The following is a 17,677-nucleotide window of genomic DNA, read 5'->3' as shown; positions in this document are numbered from 1 at the left end:
GCTAACAAGTGTTTTTAATTTATATTTAAAAAATTATATAAATTTGTAAAGTTAAAACACTGTACTGCCTGTATATATTGAAACCTTATATAAAATATTACATACAAGAAACTTAGGTACACTAGTCATTCATCCCTTTTTTCAACTCTTCGAAGACAAGGAAATTAACAATTAATTAACTCTCATGTTTATCATTGATCTACCTTACATCACATATACCAGAATATGCTCCCATTTGCTTCCATGTGCGGTCAACCTTTTGGTAGGTAACGTGAAAAACAGTGGGAACCTAAACGTACACACAACGACCACATGTTTGTTTGTGTTATTTATACACATTAAATGAACCCCATTGTTATTGAGTTGCAGGAAAGACAAGACATTGAGGAATATGGTCGTGTTGTGGAGGTTGTCTTCATTGTTGGTGGCTCTGGCACTGGTTTTAGTGCCTAGAACCCATGGTTGGAGCAAAGAAGGTCATGTTTTAACATGTCGGATAGCTCAGGTACTGTTTGCTGAATTGCTCTTTTGGGACTTTTTTGTGCTTTGATTAGTATTTGATGGACCGTGTATGGAAATTTTGGTATAGGGTCTTTTAGAGCCTGAGGCAGCATCAGCTGTTGAAAATTTGTTGCCTGACTATGCTAATGGAGACCTTTCGTCCCTTTGCGTATGGCCGGACCAAATCCGGCATTGGTATAGGTATCGATGGACGAGTCCACTTCATTTCATCGATACTCCGGATGATGCTTGCTCGTATGAGTATTCGAGTAAGCCGAAAATCTCAGCAATGGTTATAAAATGATAATTTGAATTGTGTCTAAATGATGCAAATTTGGTCATTTTTGTTTTTCTAGGGGACTGTCATGATACTCATGGTGTGAAGGACATGTGTGTTGCTGGTGCAATCCAAAATTTCACTTCACAGCTTGAGCATTACAGGGAAGGAACATCGGATCGTCGATGTAAGAAAATCGTATTGACTTGTCCGCGATTCGTGTTATCGTTTCTTTTGAATTCGATATCGATTGACCTGTTTTGTTCCTTGCAGATAACATGACAGAAGCCTTGTTGTTCTTGTCGCACTTCATGGGAGATATCCATCAGCCGATGCATGTCGGTTTTACGACCGATGAAGGCGGAAATACCATTGCAGTACGCTGGTTTAGGCACAAATCTAATCTGCACCATGTGAGTGTCTCTGGTTAAACTAATCTTATAGCTAAAGTAATACTAGGAATTGGATTGCATTTTGCTCTTTACTTAAAAAATGGGTAAATTAATCTCTATACATTAGATTAAATAACAAATTGGTCCTTTTGTTAAAAATTCTATCCATTTTTACTGTTAAAAAACTGGTCATTATGCCTAAAAATGGATAGAACTTTTAACAAAAAGAATTTGTTTGCTTTTTGATGCAATGTATAAGGAATAATTTGTCTTTTTTAGTATAATGAACAAAATACAATTTAACTTTTAATACAAGGGCCTTCATGTTACTTTTTACTCTAACAATATTTATGAAATAGTGCAACTGTGTATATATAGGTGTGGGATAGGGAGATCATCCTTACAGCTCTAGCAGATTACTATGAAAAGAACCTGGACAGCCTTCAAGAGGACTTAGTAGGGAACTTTACTAATGTAAGTTCAATTTAGTCCCTAATTACTATTCTATTTCTAGCTTAGTATTTGTATTTAGACATTATAATTGTTGTTTTCATATAGGGAATATGGTTTGACGATGTAGCATCATGGAAAGAATGTGATAATCTTCTTCCATGCTTAAACAAGTAAGCTTCTACCCTCTTTCCAACAATTATAAAACATAGGTTAAATTTTGACTTTGGTCCTCTAATATATTCCAATTTGAGATTTAGTCTCTATACCTTAATTTAGTCTTTGAACTTTTATAATGCCACGAGATGTGCAGGAATTTTGTATTGGGTGTTGAGATAAAATTATAAAATTTCAAGGGGCCTAAATAATTTTTTTTTATTAAAACTCAAAAAAGAGAGTAAATTGAATTAGTATTTTTTAGGATGAGTACCAAAAATGTAATTGTTTCATTTAATCAAGAGAGCTAGATTTGCAATTTTTTCATTTGATCAAAGAGATAAAAGAATTTAAATTGAATTATTAATTTTTGGGATGAGCTAAAATTACAATTCATTTCATTTAACCAAAAGGGTCAGCTGCCTGCTCCTTGAATGTTAATAGTTAGCTCACATAATTAATAATATTATCTATTTTGGTTAAAAATCTAAAGTGAATTTCAAAAAAAATACTCGATCCATATTAAAATACATTGACTAGATCACAAACTCTAGCATAGTCGAGGGACCAAAAGCAAAAATTGACCTAAACCATTTTCTTGTGCGTAGGTATGCTACAGAGAGCATAAACATAGCTTGCAAATGGGGTTACAAAGGCGTAAAGTCTGGACAAACACTGGCAGGTACGTTATATTATTGGTTAAAGCATCGAAAAAAATAAGGCTAAAATTTTCTATTAGTCCTTGTACAAGGTATAAGTCATAGATAGAGTCCCTATACTTTAATTTGATTTTTCCAATCCCTACATATACTTCAAAATTTTTAAAATTTCAATCCTATCCAAAACGGTAGTTGTATTCTATTATTTCACAAAATCTTATACGATAAATATATTATCACATACATAATGTCATGTTAATTTATTATTTTCACATATACTTATAAAAAAGCGAGTTTCAAAGCTGAAATTTTAAAATTCGAAAAAATATAGGGACTAAAAATGAACAATTTGGAGAACATGAACTAAATTACAACTTTACATATAATACAAGACCAAAAGGTAAATAGTGTCTTGTTTTTTTGGTTGTAGATGAATACTTCAATTCAAGGATGCCTATAGTAATGAAAAGAATTGCTCAAGGAGGGGTCAGATTAGCCATGATTTTGAACTTGGTTTTTGGTGATTCTCAACAAGGTTTTGCAGCTGCAACTTAAATTTAACATTCAAAACACCAGCAAAAATTGCATAAACAGGGGGCTTTGTAGCTTTGTCTGATCTCAACTATCATTGATTATTTTTTTACTTAAGTCAAAAAAATGACATTATTTAGGTATGTATGTTCAGTATTGATCACCATTGATTTGTACATTGTAACTTTGAACATTCATAAATGCATTTGTTAACAACATCAACAATAGTATCAACTAAATTTACTATTTTGGCTCTATTATCTCATCTTTTAATTTTTTATAATCTCATCAATTAATCGTATTAATTAATAATAATTAATGGTGTCAATTACATAAAGAGATCAAATCACTTGAATTAAAATATAAGAACTATAATTAAATTATCTACCTTATAATTACTCAACCATGTATTTATATGTATACTTATGAGTGTAGTGTATTTATAGTAGTAGAGCTTTAAAAATTTGATTCATGTGAAAAAAATAATTGGAATGCTTTATACAAGTGTTATACCAATGCCTCGTGAGTTAACTCTTTTGACCAAAGAAAATAGATGAGACTCCTATAAGCCTAATATCTCACAAAACTAGACCATCGATGGAATCACTTGTCTGACATAGATGGAACATTGTCATTTACACGTTATATATGTTTATTCCCTAAATAAGATAATCAATATGAAAATTTTGTTGTTAGGATCAATTCGTATAAATAATGAACTAATAAAAGTGAAGAGGAACGAATATATATTTTACGTGAAAAACCCTCAAAAAAGAAAAAAAATACGAGCAAAAGAAGTATCGACTTTTCACTAAATGAGTAGACAAATAAGAATACAATATGGAGAAAATAAACCTAAATGTACTAAACATACAAATTCAAATCCCCAAAACAAAAGACTAATTCGGGAATGAAATTCTCTTTATAGTTATCATGAAAACTCTCATTAAAATTCATATACGACTTCATTTTGTCGCCCTAAAAGAAAAATCCTTATTGATTGACATAACTAAACAAGGATATAATGACCCCTTTAAATATGCTTAAATAAGAGTTTTAATTATACTAAAATATCCCTGTAATAATCAAAGTCCAATAGGAGAAACAATCCACTTGAAGTCTAAAACGAGACTGCCAAATAAGACAACACGTCATGACATTGTGACGTGCCGGCTCTCCTCGTAACGACATCAAAACCGCATTTTCTTGAAATTTACATCGCATCGTCCCAACAAGCCCTACCTACTCACCATGACGTTAGGCATGTTTTGGTCCTTCTTCAACTCATCATGACGTTAGGCATGTTTTGGTCATTCTTCAACTATTCATTTATTATTGTCTTAAATGCTAATAAACTATTGTCTTAAATGCTTATAAACTTTTCGATATATACGAGACACACCTCACATTTAGTAAAAGCTAACATATGACAACAGTACAGATTAACTAACATGTATAGAATCTAATGCCAATTCATGAATGACACATATCGAGAACTATCATACAAAAGCTTACGAACACCAAAATTGGGTCAAGACAAAACCGTTATAACCTTCTCCTTATATTAAGTGTCGAAACCATTTTTTTTGAAAAAACGGGGTCGACTTGGTTTGAAAGCGAAAATTAAAACGGGAGTCGTCACCGATCTTTATTAGGTGTGATCGGATCACCTTTGTTTTAATAAATCAATTTTAGTTTACTAAAACAGTGCCTTCGGTCTACGAAACTTGAGAGAATGAGTTCGGGAGTCGGTTCCGTGCGAGGAAGGATTAGCACCCTCGACACGCCCAAAAATTGGTACCGAATTGATTAGTTAGTGTCCTAATGTCGAAAATTTGAAAATCGGGAAGGGATTTGAAATACGATCTTTTCTATTAATATTGACTTTAAAATTCTTGAATTAGCTTGAATCGATTGTTTAAAGATTTCCTTATCTCGAGATATCAGAGTATCACATCCCGTAAGTTAGGACACAATACCATGAATTCCCGAGCACAAGGTCGTCTCTTAATTTAAATGAGAATTTCATGTGTTTTAAAACTCGAAAAGGATATTTAGCTATTTAGAAACAATAAGGAAATCGAAACCCCGTAAGTTAGGGCACGATTCCTTGATGTTCCAAAATGCAAAACATTGCCTTATTTGGAAAATTTCGTTTTTGAATAGTAGCGAATTTGATACTTAAACAACGTGTTATTCGTTTGGATTCACATAAAACAATTTATTGGATGAATGTAACGAGGTTTGATTTATTGGGGTGACGATATGAAATAAAGGTGTAGTGCGACATAGAACAATGATAAAAATATTACACAAGTGAATGACAATAATATGACAATACAAATAAGCGAATCATGCAATGGCAATAATCGTACAACATGCATCGTTGAAATACTAACATTAACAATCAAAGATAAATGAATTAAATAATCAAATAAAAATGAATAGGATAAAGTTAATTAAAATGAATAAGATGTAAGAAGAAACGAGATTAAAAGGATAATAAATGAGTTCTAAATAAATAAATAGATAATATGCAAAGAGAATTTTGAAAGAAAGATCAACCATATACAAAACAGTTTTAAAAGATTATAACAAGGTTAAAACCAATAATATATGTGTATGCGAAAGTATGAAACAAATAATATAAAAAATCTTAAGGTAAATAATAATAAAACATTCCAAAATATATAAATAGGGCTTTAAAATGAGGTACATATAACGATTTAAAGCAAGTAATAAAACAGCAATTCACAAACAAGTTTAAAATAGTTTATAAAGCAAATTTAGAGTAAATAATATAAAATAAGTTAAGATAGTTGATATATGATTTCAATTTAAAATAGAATAAAATAATATATGCATATATATTAACCTTAAGTGAATAGTTTTTTTTTAAAAAAAATTAAAATAACATATGAAAACTTAAAATAAATAATATGTGGAAAAAGAGCTTTAGAGTAAATAATCTATAAATCTGGTCTTAACAAAAATAATGAAAAAGGAGTTTCGAATAAATAATATAGAGAGAGAATAAGGATAAATAAATTGGAATAAGTAACATATATAAAAACATAAAAAAAATAAGTTTAAGCTGCATAATATATTAAAGTTTAAAATATAAAATATGTAAAGGTTTAAAATGAAATAATCTATACGTAAAATATAAAATAAATAATATGCCAAATAATTTAAGATAATATATAGTAAGGCAGTAACTAAATAAAGAAATATATATATGTTCATAATCCAAGATAATATGTAGTAAACAATTTGAAATGTATACTTTAAACTAATTTTAAATAAACAATATATAAAATAGTTTTAAGAGAGCTAATGTATATAAAATAACAAAAGATTTACAGCAGTTTAAAGAGTAAAATAAAAATAAAATAAATGAATTAATGAATAAACAGAAGCAAATTAAAAATAAATGCGAAAATAATGAGTCGGGGACTGCTTTGTAAGTCATTAATAAAATAATGGGGTACAATCATAAATACCAAAAGCTTCCAGGGACTGCATTAGAAAGCGCGCGAAGGACCAAGGCCCGAAAGAGCAAATATCCGAGGCCCTTTGATGCGCGGCGTTTTATTAGCTCAGTCCAGGGATTAAATCGGAAACGGAATAAAATAAATGGGCGAAATTTAAAAAAGGAAAAATGCAAACAGGGCTAAATGGAATGACTCAGGAAAGAAAGAGGGGCCATAACCGAAAATATCCCATTTTAGGCGCACTGACCCTTCTCCTTTGCCCAAACGACGCTGTTTCATGCAGTATTTAAATCTGTTTATTTTTTTTCTTTTATTTTGCTTTCTCCCTGTTTGAAAAAAAAACAGAGAATACTCCCCCACCCCTTTTTCTCTTGGAGTTAGGGTTTCAACACCCATCATTGTCGGCGGTTCACCGTGTCAAACGGAGAGGGGAGCTCTGACGACGCGGCCACGGTGTAGATCCGGTAAGACTCTCTTCCCCTCCTCTTTCCTTTGTCTATTTTCGTATAAAAATAAAAATAAAAAAACAAATAATACAAAAAATAAATGAAATCAGAACATAGAACAAGACTAGAAATAAAATCAACCTTCCTGTTTTTTTGCTATTGTGATTTTGTTTGCTAAAGTTCGTGTCCCCCAAAAAAAAAACTACAAATGGATGTTTCCACTTTTATAACCGAATTACATAGATTCGTTTTTTTGTTTTTTCTTCTTGTCTGCTATTTTTTCTTCTTCGTTTCTTGTGTTTCGCGTGCTAGTTTCGTCTTGCAGGTGTCAGATGCGTGGAAGGCCGATGGTTGGTGCCCCAAGCGGTGGTGGTGGTGGCGCGCGTGATGGCCAAGGGCAGAGGAGGGAGTGGCGGCTGAACTTTGGTGGCTAAGGTTAGGGTGGCTGCTGAAAAAAAGTTTAAGATAGTGGGCTGACTTGGGCTTTAGGATTTTAATTAGGTTTTGTTTTAATTTTGGGCCATGTATTGGACTATTTTTTTGTTTATTTAGTTTGGGTTCTTTTAGGCCAAAATTAGCTATTACATTAAGAGTGAATTTTTTTTAATCAAATTTGAAGTTGGATTTACAAGGTTTTTAATTAAAAGTTTTCAAAAATATATTATGGTGGAATTTTGATCAAACCCACATCATCCTCATCAATTATTAATATTTTGAGCAGTTGAAAACTCCAAACTCGAATTTTTCTTTATAGATACAATTTAAATAAAATCGGAATTGAACCAGGCACTTAGTTTCCCAAGGGCAGAAATTCATTTAAAACTGACATTAATACAAGCTTCTGTACAAAATTACAGACATGAACATGAACCAATAATAATAAGCAGCTCACATCTTTCTTAGGACAGGCAACACCCTCTCCCATTGTTTTTTTTCCCCATACAAAATCATCAAAAAATCGATTTTTATTATTTTAAATTAAGACGAACGAGAAGGAGATGCTCTGCGACTGCTTGCAGTGAAAATAGAAGCAAAAGAATGGGCAATCCCCGCCATTATAGCAACTTTCACTTGTCCCCTCCTCGGTATCGGCCGGCCGGCGATCCTCCGTGATATATTCCCGCCGTTGATCATTTCCCTCCTTGCACCTGCCATTTTTGCTTTTTTTTGTTCGTTTGGCGAAGATGGGTAATTGAAACAGAGATGAAAACAGAGAGGTTTTTGAAGGAAACTGAGGTGAGTTAACTGAGTTAGATTTGGGATTGTATGGTTTATATAGAGAGGAATACAAATGATTGCCCTTTGATTCTGGTAGATATTACGGTCATGCCCACAGATTTTGACAGTACTGACATTTTGGCATTAGTGTACTTTTCTATGTTGGATTTTGACCAGAAATCTTCCTTTTCTTTTCTTTGTTTTAGATATTTTTAGATGATTGTTAAATTAATTCTTAAATAATGTATGTAATATGAAATTTAATTTTATAAATAATAATTTATTTATTTTTAACGGTTAAAATTTTGAACAACACAAGTTGAAATGAGTTTCTTAAACACTAATATTTTCGTTAAATAAACACTCTAATATTTAAATTAACATTATTTTTATAAAATTTCAAAATTTAGAGTTGTTTTAACATCATTTTTGTTATATATAATGTTTAGGGGCAATCTAATTCAAATAGTGCTAAGTTTTAGCTCAAGTTTTATTCGAAATTCAATATTTAACTTCAGACTTAATCAAATTCATAAATTTTCATACTCAAAATTAGGGTCATAAAAAGCAATATCAGTGAGTTGTTTAAATCGAGTATTAAAGTGTTCGAATTTAATTCAATCAATAGTTCAAGTTGTTCGGGTCTGGGCTCAACTTAACAATTACCAATCAAATTCAAAGTTTCTATTTCAAATCAAACTTTAATAGCTCTTGCAAACACCAACATCTTATTTAAACCCTTAAGCTCTTTCTATATAGTACGGTAAAAACATAAATTCATAATATAAAAAATTATTAAAATGAAAAGCTTAATTAAGCTCACAAACTAATTAAATCAAATACTAAAGTACTTGAATTCTACCTGATTGTATTTTAGTTCAACTCAATAATTATTGTATCGAATTCGAATTTTTTCAAATCAAATTGGAATAATACCTAAACACCAATGTCTCACTTACGTATCCAATTATATTACTTTTCTAAATTTTCATTATTTAATTTATTTAAAATAAAATTATATATAGAAGATAAAACTAGCTTGACGTAAAAAAATTCAAGTTATCTTTATTTTATTGAACATATTCAAACATAAGAGAAATATATATATATGTTCAAGGATATTTTCTTTTATTATAAAAATTAAACTTAAAATTTTATTTTTAAAAATATTAAATTTTTTTATCCTCAATATTTTCTCTTATGATTTTGAGTGATAATTTGTACCTACCAGTCTTTACCCAAAATCTTAAAAAAAAATTACTAAAAATTCAAAAGAGGAAATAATTAAAATTATGTGTTGGTATCAATACCGAAATAAAAAAATTGAAAAAAATTAATTTTATAAGTAAAAAAAATGATGAATTGGATCATATTTAGACAAGACGACAAAAAGGATGCTAATCATCATAAAATAATGGTTAAATTAAGGTTTAAGATTGGTGTTTATATAAAGCAAATTATTGATGTCATGTCTGAAATTAAAAAAATTAAAAAAATCACGTGATGAATTGAATCCAGACCCTAAAGTATCGATGGCTTTTAGACTTTAGTTAACCTGTCCCTGTCACTCACACTGCCTCCACCTTATCCAACGAATCCGATGCAACGGACCCGATTACATCAAGCCGCCACACTGATACTGTCATTAACGAAACCTTTTTAGAACAGGTGTTCCAATCATCCCTTTATCTGTCCAATAAGTTTAATTGTTCCGATCACATCATCCCATTTTATTAAATAAATAATTAAAAGTTTATATAAAAATTAGATTAAATCCGTTTAACTAGTTTTTAGTTTAATTTATATCAATTTTCGGTTTAATTGATTTAAAATTTTTTTTAAATTGGTATCTTGATTACTTCCTAATTTGGTTGATTCGCCTAACCATTTCCATTAAATCTAATAAAATTTTGTAGTTTTATCATCTCTCCAAGGTCGGTATTTGATTTCAATAATAAATTGAAACTAGTCGCACTGATTCATTCCACCCAAATCTAATTATATTGGCTAAAACAATCTACATTAGTTAGTGCATGAACAAAGTTAAAAAAAATCTAAAATTACGTATACGAATAATTTTATTGCTTAATGTATGAAATAATTTTTTTTTCTTTTATATTTGTTGAATGATAACTTTTTATTAAACCAGATCAATATTAGTACATATTAATTTCATTTGAAAAATTATATATGGTAAATTACATCAATAATTACTCAACTTTGGGGTAGCTGACAAAACAGTCACCAGGGTTTCATTTCAGTCACTCAACTTTGAAAAAATAACAAAACAGTCACTAACGTTATTGAAAAGTGACAAATCAATCATTCATTAATGTTTTCCGTCACAAGGTTAACGGAATAGCTGACATGGCAATTAATTAACTGACGTGGCTAATTAACTTGCCACATAAGACAAGTAGTCAAAGGGTCAAAAAAAAATGATTGGACATTCTCTGCATCTTCTTCTCCCTCAACCTCTTTCTCTTTCTCTGGGCATTCTCTGTTGTTCCCTATAAAAGCGAAAACCAAGTAAGAAAAATTAAGCAAGGCTTGGATAAAAATGTTTCCTTAAACCTAATCCCTGCAACAATAACAAAATCTTAGATAATGATGTCTCCTTTAATCCTATCCCTCCAACAATAATGCCTCTTAATCAAGTGCCTAATCCCATGCCTATTTTAAAATTGCAACCTTGCATGAAAGCAATACAGTTAAAAAAAATAGTCTAACCAATGAAGAAAACAGCACAAATCAAACTTATACCAATCTGATGTGACCCAATTTACAAACAAAACCACAATAATTCAATAAAACCCAAAGCCCAGATATAAATCTCAATCAACAACCAAAAACCAGAATTGGTTTCCAACAAAAGAAGTAATGCCAAAACAAACCCAGAAAAAGAAGAAGCAAAACCCACCAAATTCTTTCTCAACAGCAGCAGTGTGGAAGATTCCAGCGTAAACAGAGCCATCTGTCAAATGCACATCCACTGGCAGACCAAGGATGTACATGGTAGCAAGCAGCAAAGCTTCGTTCATTAAACAGTTCTCTTCTTCTACTCTGTTTTTGAGTTCCGTATCTACTCTTCTATAGCAGTAATATAAGTAAAGAAAAAGGAAAAGAGATCTGAGGTAGCAGACAGCAGTGTGTTGACTGAATAGATGGAATCGGAAAAGAAAAGGAGACAAAAGGCAATTTTCTTTGTTTATCGTTTCTTATATGTTTTACAAATAACTAAATAAATTCATTGACCTATAAATTCTGTATAGAAAGGGTAAAGAATAATTCTATAATGATAAAAATAAAATAAAATAAAAAGTCGTCAAACCCTGCTAAAACTCTCAAAATCTCCAGAAACTGTAAAAGAACAATGGGACCCAAGAAATTCAATTATATCATGCATATCCCTTATTTATATTTTACACAGAGAGCAACGGTCCTGGAAATGATGGAAAAATATTTGATTTTACATGCCATGTCATTCAAATATTTGATGCCACTTTTTTTTTTTTTTGGTTGGAACTTGGCAGTGGTTCTTTCCCCTGGAAGAAAGATATGGTAAAAAAAGGAACTGTGTTTTCCATGTTCTGATGTTGGATGCATTGCTACTTGAGGAATATCAAATTGGATGTAAACAGAAACGTGCGTGGTCGAAAGTTTAGTTCCGTGGTGTCATAGGGAAGAAACTAAGGCTGATAACGGTATCTCTCTGGCTGAACAAGAACGATGTACTTGCTCTTAAGTCAATGAACTCGAAGCAGCCTTACTCCCGCAAAAGAAGAAGTTAACAGTTAACAGGATTTACAGACTTGGACAGAGGTTGAGGGAGAGGAAGATGCAGAGAAAGATGAGAAGAAAAATAAGAAATGCACAGAAAATGCCCAATCGTCTTTTTATTACACCAACAAAGAGAAAGAGGTCGAGGGAGAAGAAGATGCAGAGAATGCCCAATCTTTTTTTTTTTTTACCCTTTGACTACTTGTCGTATGTGACAAGTTAATTGGCCACGTCAGCTAATTAACTACCACGTACGCTATTCCGTTAAGCTTGTGATGGAAAACGTTAACGAGCGACTGATTTGTCACTTTTCAATAACGATAGTAATTGTTTTGTTATTTTTTTAAAGTTGAGTGACTGAAATGAAACCTAGATGATTGTTTTATCAACTACCCTAAAATTAAGTGACTGTTGGTGTAATTTATCTAATTATATATTTATCAATACAATATTAATTATCTTATACTAAACTTAATTAAATTTAAAATTCAACCAAATTAAAACAAAAAAAAAAGTAAATTTCTTTTGAAACTATTTAGTTCCAACTCAGAAATTTTATTTAAAAAATATTAAATTCAGTCTCACTCGATCTAATATCGTGATGTACCCATATTTAAAGCATTGAAAAAGTTGTAATCTTTTCTTATGTGGTTAGTGGGGAAGTCACCATCTCATTCACCAATCTATTTAAAATAGTGTGAGTAAGTTATAAAGCTTAATTTCTATAATTTTTGAACTTTAAAATTTTATTATCCATAGTATACACATTAAATTCTATTATTCGTTATGTGTAAGTCATGAATTTAATTTTTGTTTATTAATTTGACTATTTCTAATTTTTATATTTTTTAAATTTTAAAATTTCAATCATGTTTCAAATAATAACAGTAAAATCTATTAAATGAAATAATATGACTTTTATGTGAGTATTATGTAGAAATAATAACAATGCGACATAGTATTGCACATTATTCATACATATCTGCTGTTGCCATTGTCTAACCTATATAACTATTGTGTGCAGTGGTAAAGTATATTGTACTGTCAAAAGAGAATATGAATAAAAAAGTTATTGGGAAGATAATATTATTGGGAAGGTCAGTCACAATCTCTGAATATGAATAGTAAAACGAATATTATGAATAAAAAATAATTTAAAAATATAAATAAATTTTTATTAATTGTTATTAACATGTGATTATGAAAAATTAATTTTTTATATTTAATTTTTTTTCATGTGATTTCGATATTTTAATTTAATTATGTGAATAAAAAACATTATATTACTAATTTAAAATTATAAAAAAAAATTACTCATTGTTATTAACATGTGATTATGAAAAATTAATTTTTTATACGTAGTTTTTTAAAAAAATTGTCATGTGATTTCAGTGTTTTTATAAAATACATGTAAATAAATAATATTTTTCTATGCAGTGCACAGGGTATCGAACTACTTTATAATATAACCAAATTGCACAAGGTATCAAACCATTATATATCCAAATGCACAGGGTATCAAACTATTATATATCCCAATGCACAGGGTATCAATCTATTTTTTATATAGGTTAAAATATACTTTGAGAATTTAAAATTTAGTCTTTTTGCTTTCATTTTCAAGAATTTAGTTCTTTTACTTTTCAATTTTTAAAATTTAGCTTCAGTTATTAACATTGTTATTATAATTATTTTGTTAAATTCAAGTTCATAACATCATTTTTTTTTAACAGCATGGTTACTAAGTGGGCTTCTTTTTTTTTTCATTTCAAAATGTCACAACAAAAGGTTTAACAATATTAACAGTTGAATTTAAATTTTGAAATATGAAAAGTAGATGGACTAAATTCTTAGAAATAAAAGTAGAAGGACTAAATTCTAAACTTTCAAAAAGTACAAGAACTTATGGCATATTTTAACCATATATATAATTAACTAACCTTATAAACTATTACATACACCAAACTAATTACGTGCGTACACCCATCATTAATCATCCTCTTTATCAACTATTTGAAGACAAGGAAATTAATAATTAATTAACTCTATGTTCATCATTGATCTACATCACATTTCATATACCAAGATAATGCTCCCACTTGCTTCCATGTCAGGTCAACCTTGTGGTAGTTAACGTGAAAAACAGTGAGAATCTAGACCACTTATTGTGTTTATATACATCAAATGAACCCCATTGTTATTCAGATGCTAAAACTAGTAAAACAATAGCAGGAAAGACAAGACATTGAGTAATTAATATGCTCGTGTTGTGGAGGTTGTCTTCATTGTTGGTGGCTCTGGCACTGGTTTTAGTGCCTAGAACCCATGGTTGGAGCAAAGAAGGTCATGTTTTAACATGTCGGATAGCTCAGGTACTGTTCGTTGAATTGCTCTTTTGGTACTTTTTTGTGCTTTGATTAGTATTTGATGGACCGTGTATGGAAATTTTGGTATAGGGTCTTTTAGAGCCTGAGGCAGCAGCAGCTGTTGAAAATTTGTTGCCTGACTATGCTAATGGAGACCTTTCGTCCCTTTGCGTATGGCCGGACCAAATCCGGCATTGGTATAAGTATCGATGGACGAGTCCACTTCATTTCATCGATACTCCTGACAATGCTTGCTCGTATGAGTATTCGAGTAAGCTGAAATCCCAGCAATCTTCTGGTCATAAAATAATATAAAAGATCACTTGGATTGTGTGTGAATAATGCACATTTGCTCATTTTCGTTTTAGGGGACTGTCATGATACTAATGGTGTTAAGGACATGTGCGTTGCTGGTGCAATCCAAAACTTCACCTCACAGCTTGTGCATTACAGGGAAGGAACATCAGATCGTCGATGTAAGAAAATCGTTTTTACTCGTCCATGATTCATGTTATCGTTTCCTTGAATTCGATACCGGATGACTTCTTTTGTCCCCTGCAGATAACATGACAGAAGCCTTATTGTTCTTGTCACACTTCATGGGAGATATCCATCAGCCGATGCACGTGGGTTTTACGAGCGACGAAGGCGGAAACACCATCTCCGTTCGATGGTTTAGGCACAAATCTAACCTGCACCATGCGAGTGTCTGAGGTTAAACTAACTTATAGCTAAGTTGAGTGATTTAATTAGTCACATTTTATGAAATATTTCAACAATGTGTATAGGTATGGGATAGGGAGATCATCCTTACAGCTCTAGCAGATTACTATGAAAAGAACTTGGACAGCCTTCAAGAGGAGTTAGTAGGGAACTTTACTGATGTAAGTTCAATTTAGTCCCTAATTACTTTACAAATTCTAGCTTAGTATTTGTATTTAAACATAATGATTGTTGCTTTCATATAGGGAATCTGGTTTGATGATGTAGCATCATGGGAAGAATGTGATGATCTTCTTACATGCTCGAACAAGTATGATTTCTACCCTCTTTCGAACAATTATAAAACGTGGGTCAAATTTTGATTTTGGCACTTTAATAAGTTTAAACTTGAGATTTAGTCTTTGGTCTATTTACTTTTACAATGTCTTCAAGGTGAAGTCAACATAAAATTATAAAATTTTTGGAGGCCAAAGCAAAAAACTTTTTTGTTAAAACTTTAAAGAACTTAATTGAATTATTAAATTTTGAGAGGATAAAAATGCAATTTTTCCATTTAATATGTTAAAATAGATTAAAATTAAATTATTAATTTTTAGAAGCTAAAGTTGTAAAAGTTTCCATCTAACCAAAGAGATAGAAGGGCTTAAATTGATTTTTTTTAGGAGGAGCTAAAATTACTTTTTTTTTTCATTTAACCAAGTTAAGGTCCCTATCTATTCTCAAATTTTATTCTTGAATTTTAAATAGTTAACATTCGTTAACTTTTTTCAAATCATATTTTAAAATAACTTTTTAAAAAAAATACCCTTTAAATCTTAACCTAAATAGCTATTATGTCAAGTTGAAATACAATAATTAAATCACAAAATTTAGCATAGTAGAAGGGTCAAACCAATTTTTTTTTCTATCCCATCTGGTAATTTCAGAGAAAAAAGAATATGGGTTTTTGCTTGCTTGATGATATGTTTAATAAAAGCTCCCATTTTCATGTGAGTAGGTATGCTAATGAGAGCATAAACCTAGCTTGCAAATGGGGTTACAAAGGCGTAGAGCCTGGACAAACCTTGGCAGGTATGTTATATAATTGCTTAAAGCTTTGGAAAAACAAGGTCAAAATTTTCTATTAGTCCCTGTATAATGCATAAGTTGTAGATTCAGTCCCTATAATTTGATCATGTTCTAGTCCTTACTGAACTTCTACCGATTGATTGGGAATTGAGTCTTTAAAAGATTAAAATATACCATAGGTGTTTTGTACTCTTCATAGTGTCTTGTTTTTGGTTGCAGATGAATACTTCGGTTCAAGGATGCCTATAGTAATGAAAAGAATTGCTCAAGGAGGGGTCAGATTAGCCATGGTTTTGAACTTGGTTTTTGGTGATTCTCAACATGGTTTTGCAGCTGCTTCTTAAACTTAACATCCCAAACACCACCCAAATTTGAATAAACAGAGGGCTTTATAGCTTTGTTTAATCTTAGAACAATAACATTATTATGATCAATGTTGATCCACCCTTCATTTCTACTTTGTAACTCTGATCATAAAATGAATTTGTTAACATCAACAACGGTATCATTCAAATTGATCAAATTTTCATTTTCGTCCCTCTACTATATCCTATATTGTTATAATATCATCAATGAGTCTTACCCATGTCAATGCAAAACAGTTTCCAAAAGGTAGAAATTCATTTAAAACAGACATTAATACAAGCTTCTGTACATAATTACCGAAATGGACATGAACCCAAAATAATCATAATAAGCAGCTCACATCTTTCTTTAGGACAGGCAACACCCTCTCCCACTGTTTTTTTTTTTACAAAATCATCAAAAATTCATGTTTATTATTATTATTAATTAAGACAAACGAGAAGGAGATGCTCTGCAACTGCTTGTAGTGAAAATAGAAGCAAAAGAATGGGCAATCCCCGCCATTATAGCAACTTTCAATTGTCCCCTCCTTGGGATTGGACGGCCGGCGATCCTTCGTGAGATATTCCCGCCATTGATCATTTCCCTCCTTGCACCTGCCATTTAAGCGCTTTTTTTTTTTTTTGGGGGGGGGGGGGAGGGGGAATGGGTAATTGAATAGAGGAGATGAAAACAGAGTTTTTTTTTCTTATGGAAACTCGGGTGAGTTAATAGAAATGGATTTGGGCTTGTATGGTTTATATAGAGAGGAATATAAATGATTGCCCTTTGATTCTAGTAGATATTACGGTCGAAGTTCCATAATCCTTTCTAAACTTAATTAACCTACTTAAGTAAGTTTAATTAAATTTTTATCGGTTCTCGTATTCAAGATTGAATTAAATTTAATTGAATTAATGTATACTTAATTCTTTCTATATAAATATTAAAATAAAAAAATTAATTAAACTCATGAATTCTTTAAATCAAGTATTAAAGTGCTCAAATATAATTTGATTAATAGTTGAAGCTGTTCAAATTTGAATTTGATTCAATAATTATAAAATTAATTTTTTTCAATCAAATTTGAATAACACTTAAGAATCAATATTTCATTTAAACTTTTAATTATATAATTTTTTAAATTTATATTATTTAAAAAAATTATTTATCATTATTTTTTAATTTAATCACATAACTTAAATCCGAAACTCATAAAATATAGAAAATTTTATCGCTCTATTCAATTATTTTCTTTTTATAATTTGAGT

General features: G+C 30.6%; 2 protein-coding genes and 1 long non-coding RNA gene across 4 annotated transcripts; all 3 read left to right on the top strand.

Annotated features, from left to right (window-relative positions):
• The first annotated feature begins 347 nt into the window (after positions 1-347).
• Positions 348-3,223, top strand: LOC121208544 (endonuclease 1). Its single transcript, XM_041079483.1, has 8 exons — positions 348-505; positions 590-770; positions 858-965; positions 1,052-1,191; positions 1,549-1,644; positions 1,729-1,793; positions 2,385-2,458; positions 2,866-3,223. The coding sequence occupies exons 1-8, from the start codon at positions 392-394 to the stop codon at positions 2,988-2,990; spliced, it is 903 nt and encodes a 300-aa protein (XP_040935417.1). The 5' UTR covers positions 348-391; the 3' UTR covers positions 2,991-3,223.
• On the top strand, positions 352-16,577 carry LOC107925268 (endonuclease 1). Its single transcript, XM_016855916.2, has 9 exons — positions 352-408; positions 14,180-14,276; positions 14,361-14,541; positions 14,639-14,746; positions 14,832-14,971; positions 15,059-15,154; positions 15,239-15,303; positions 15,991-16,064; positions 16,281-16,577. The coding sequence occupies exons 1-9, from the start codon at positions 392-394 to the stop codon at positions 16,403-16,405; spliced, it is 903 nt and encodes a 300-aa protein (XP_016711405.1). The 5' UTR covers positions 352-391; the 3' UTR covers positions 16,406-16,577.
• On the top strand, positions 6,379-7,480 carry LOC107925269 (uncharacterized). Of its 2 annotated transcripts, none has more exons than XR_005903659.1 (2): positions 6,379-6,924; positions 7,232-7,480. It is a non-coding gene; the product is annotated as an uncharacterized lncRNA (long non-coding RNA). The 2 variants fall into 2 exon arrangements; XR_001691933.2 differs by having other exon boundaries at positions 7,219-7,480.
• Positions 16,578-17,677: the final 1,100 nt, after the last annotated feature.

Source organism: Gossypium hirsutum, chromosome A10 (genome assembly GCF_007990345.1).
Source record: "Gossypium hirsutum isolate 1008001.06 chromosome A10, Gossypium_hirsutum_v2.1, whole genome shotgun sequence".
NCBI classification, from domain to species: domain Eukaryota; kingdom Viridiplantae; phylum Streptophyta; class Magnoliopsida; order Malvales; family Malvaceae; genus Gossypium; species Gossypium hirsutum.
The sequence above is the reverse complement of the archived record's forward strand: the minus strand, read 5'-3'. Positions and strand labels throughout refer to the sequence as shown.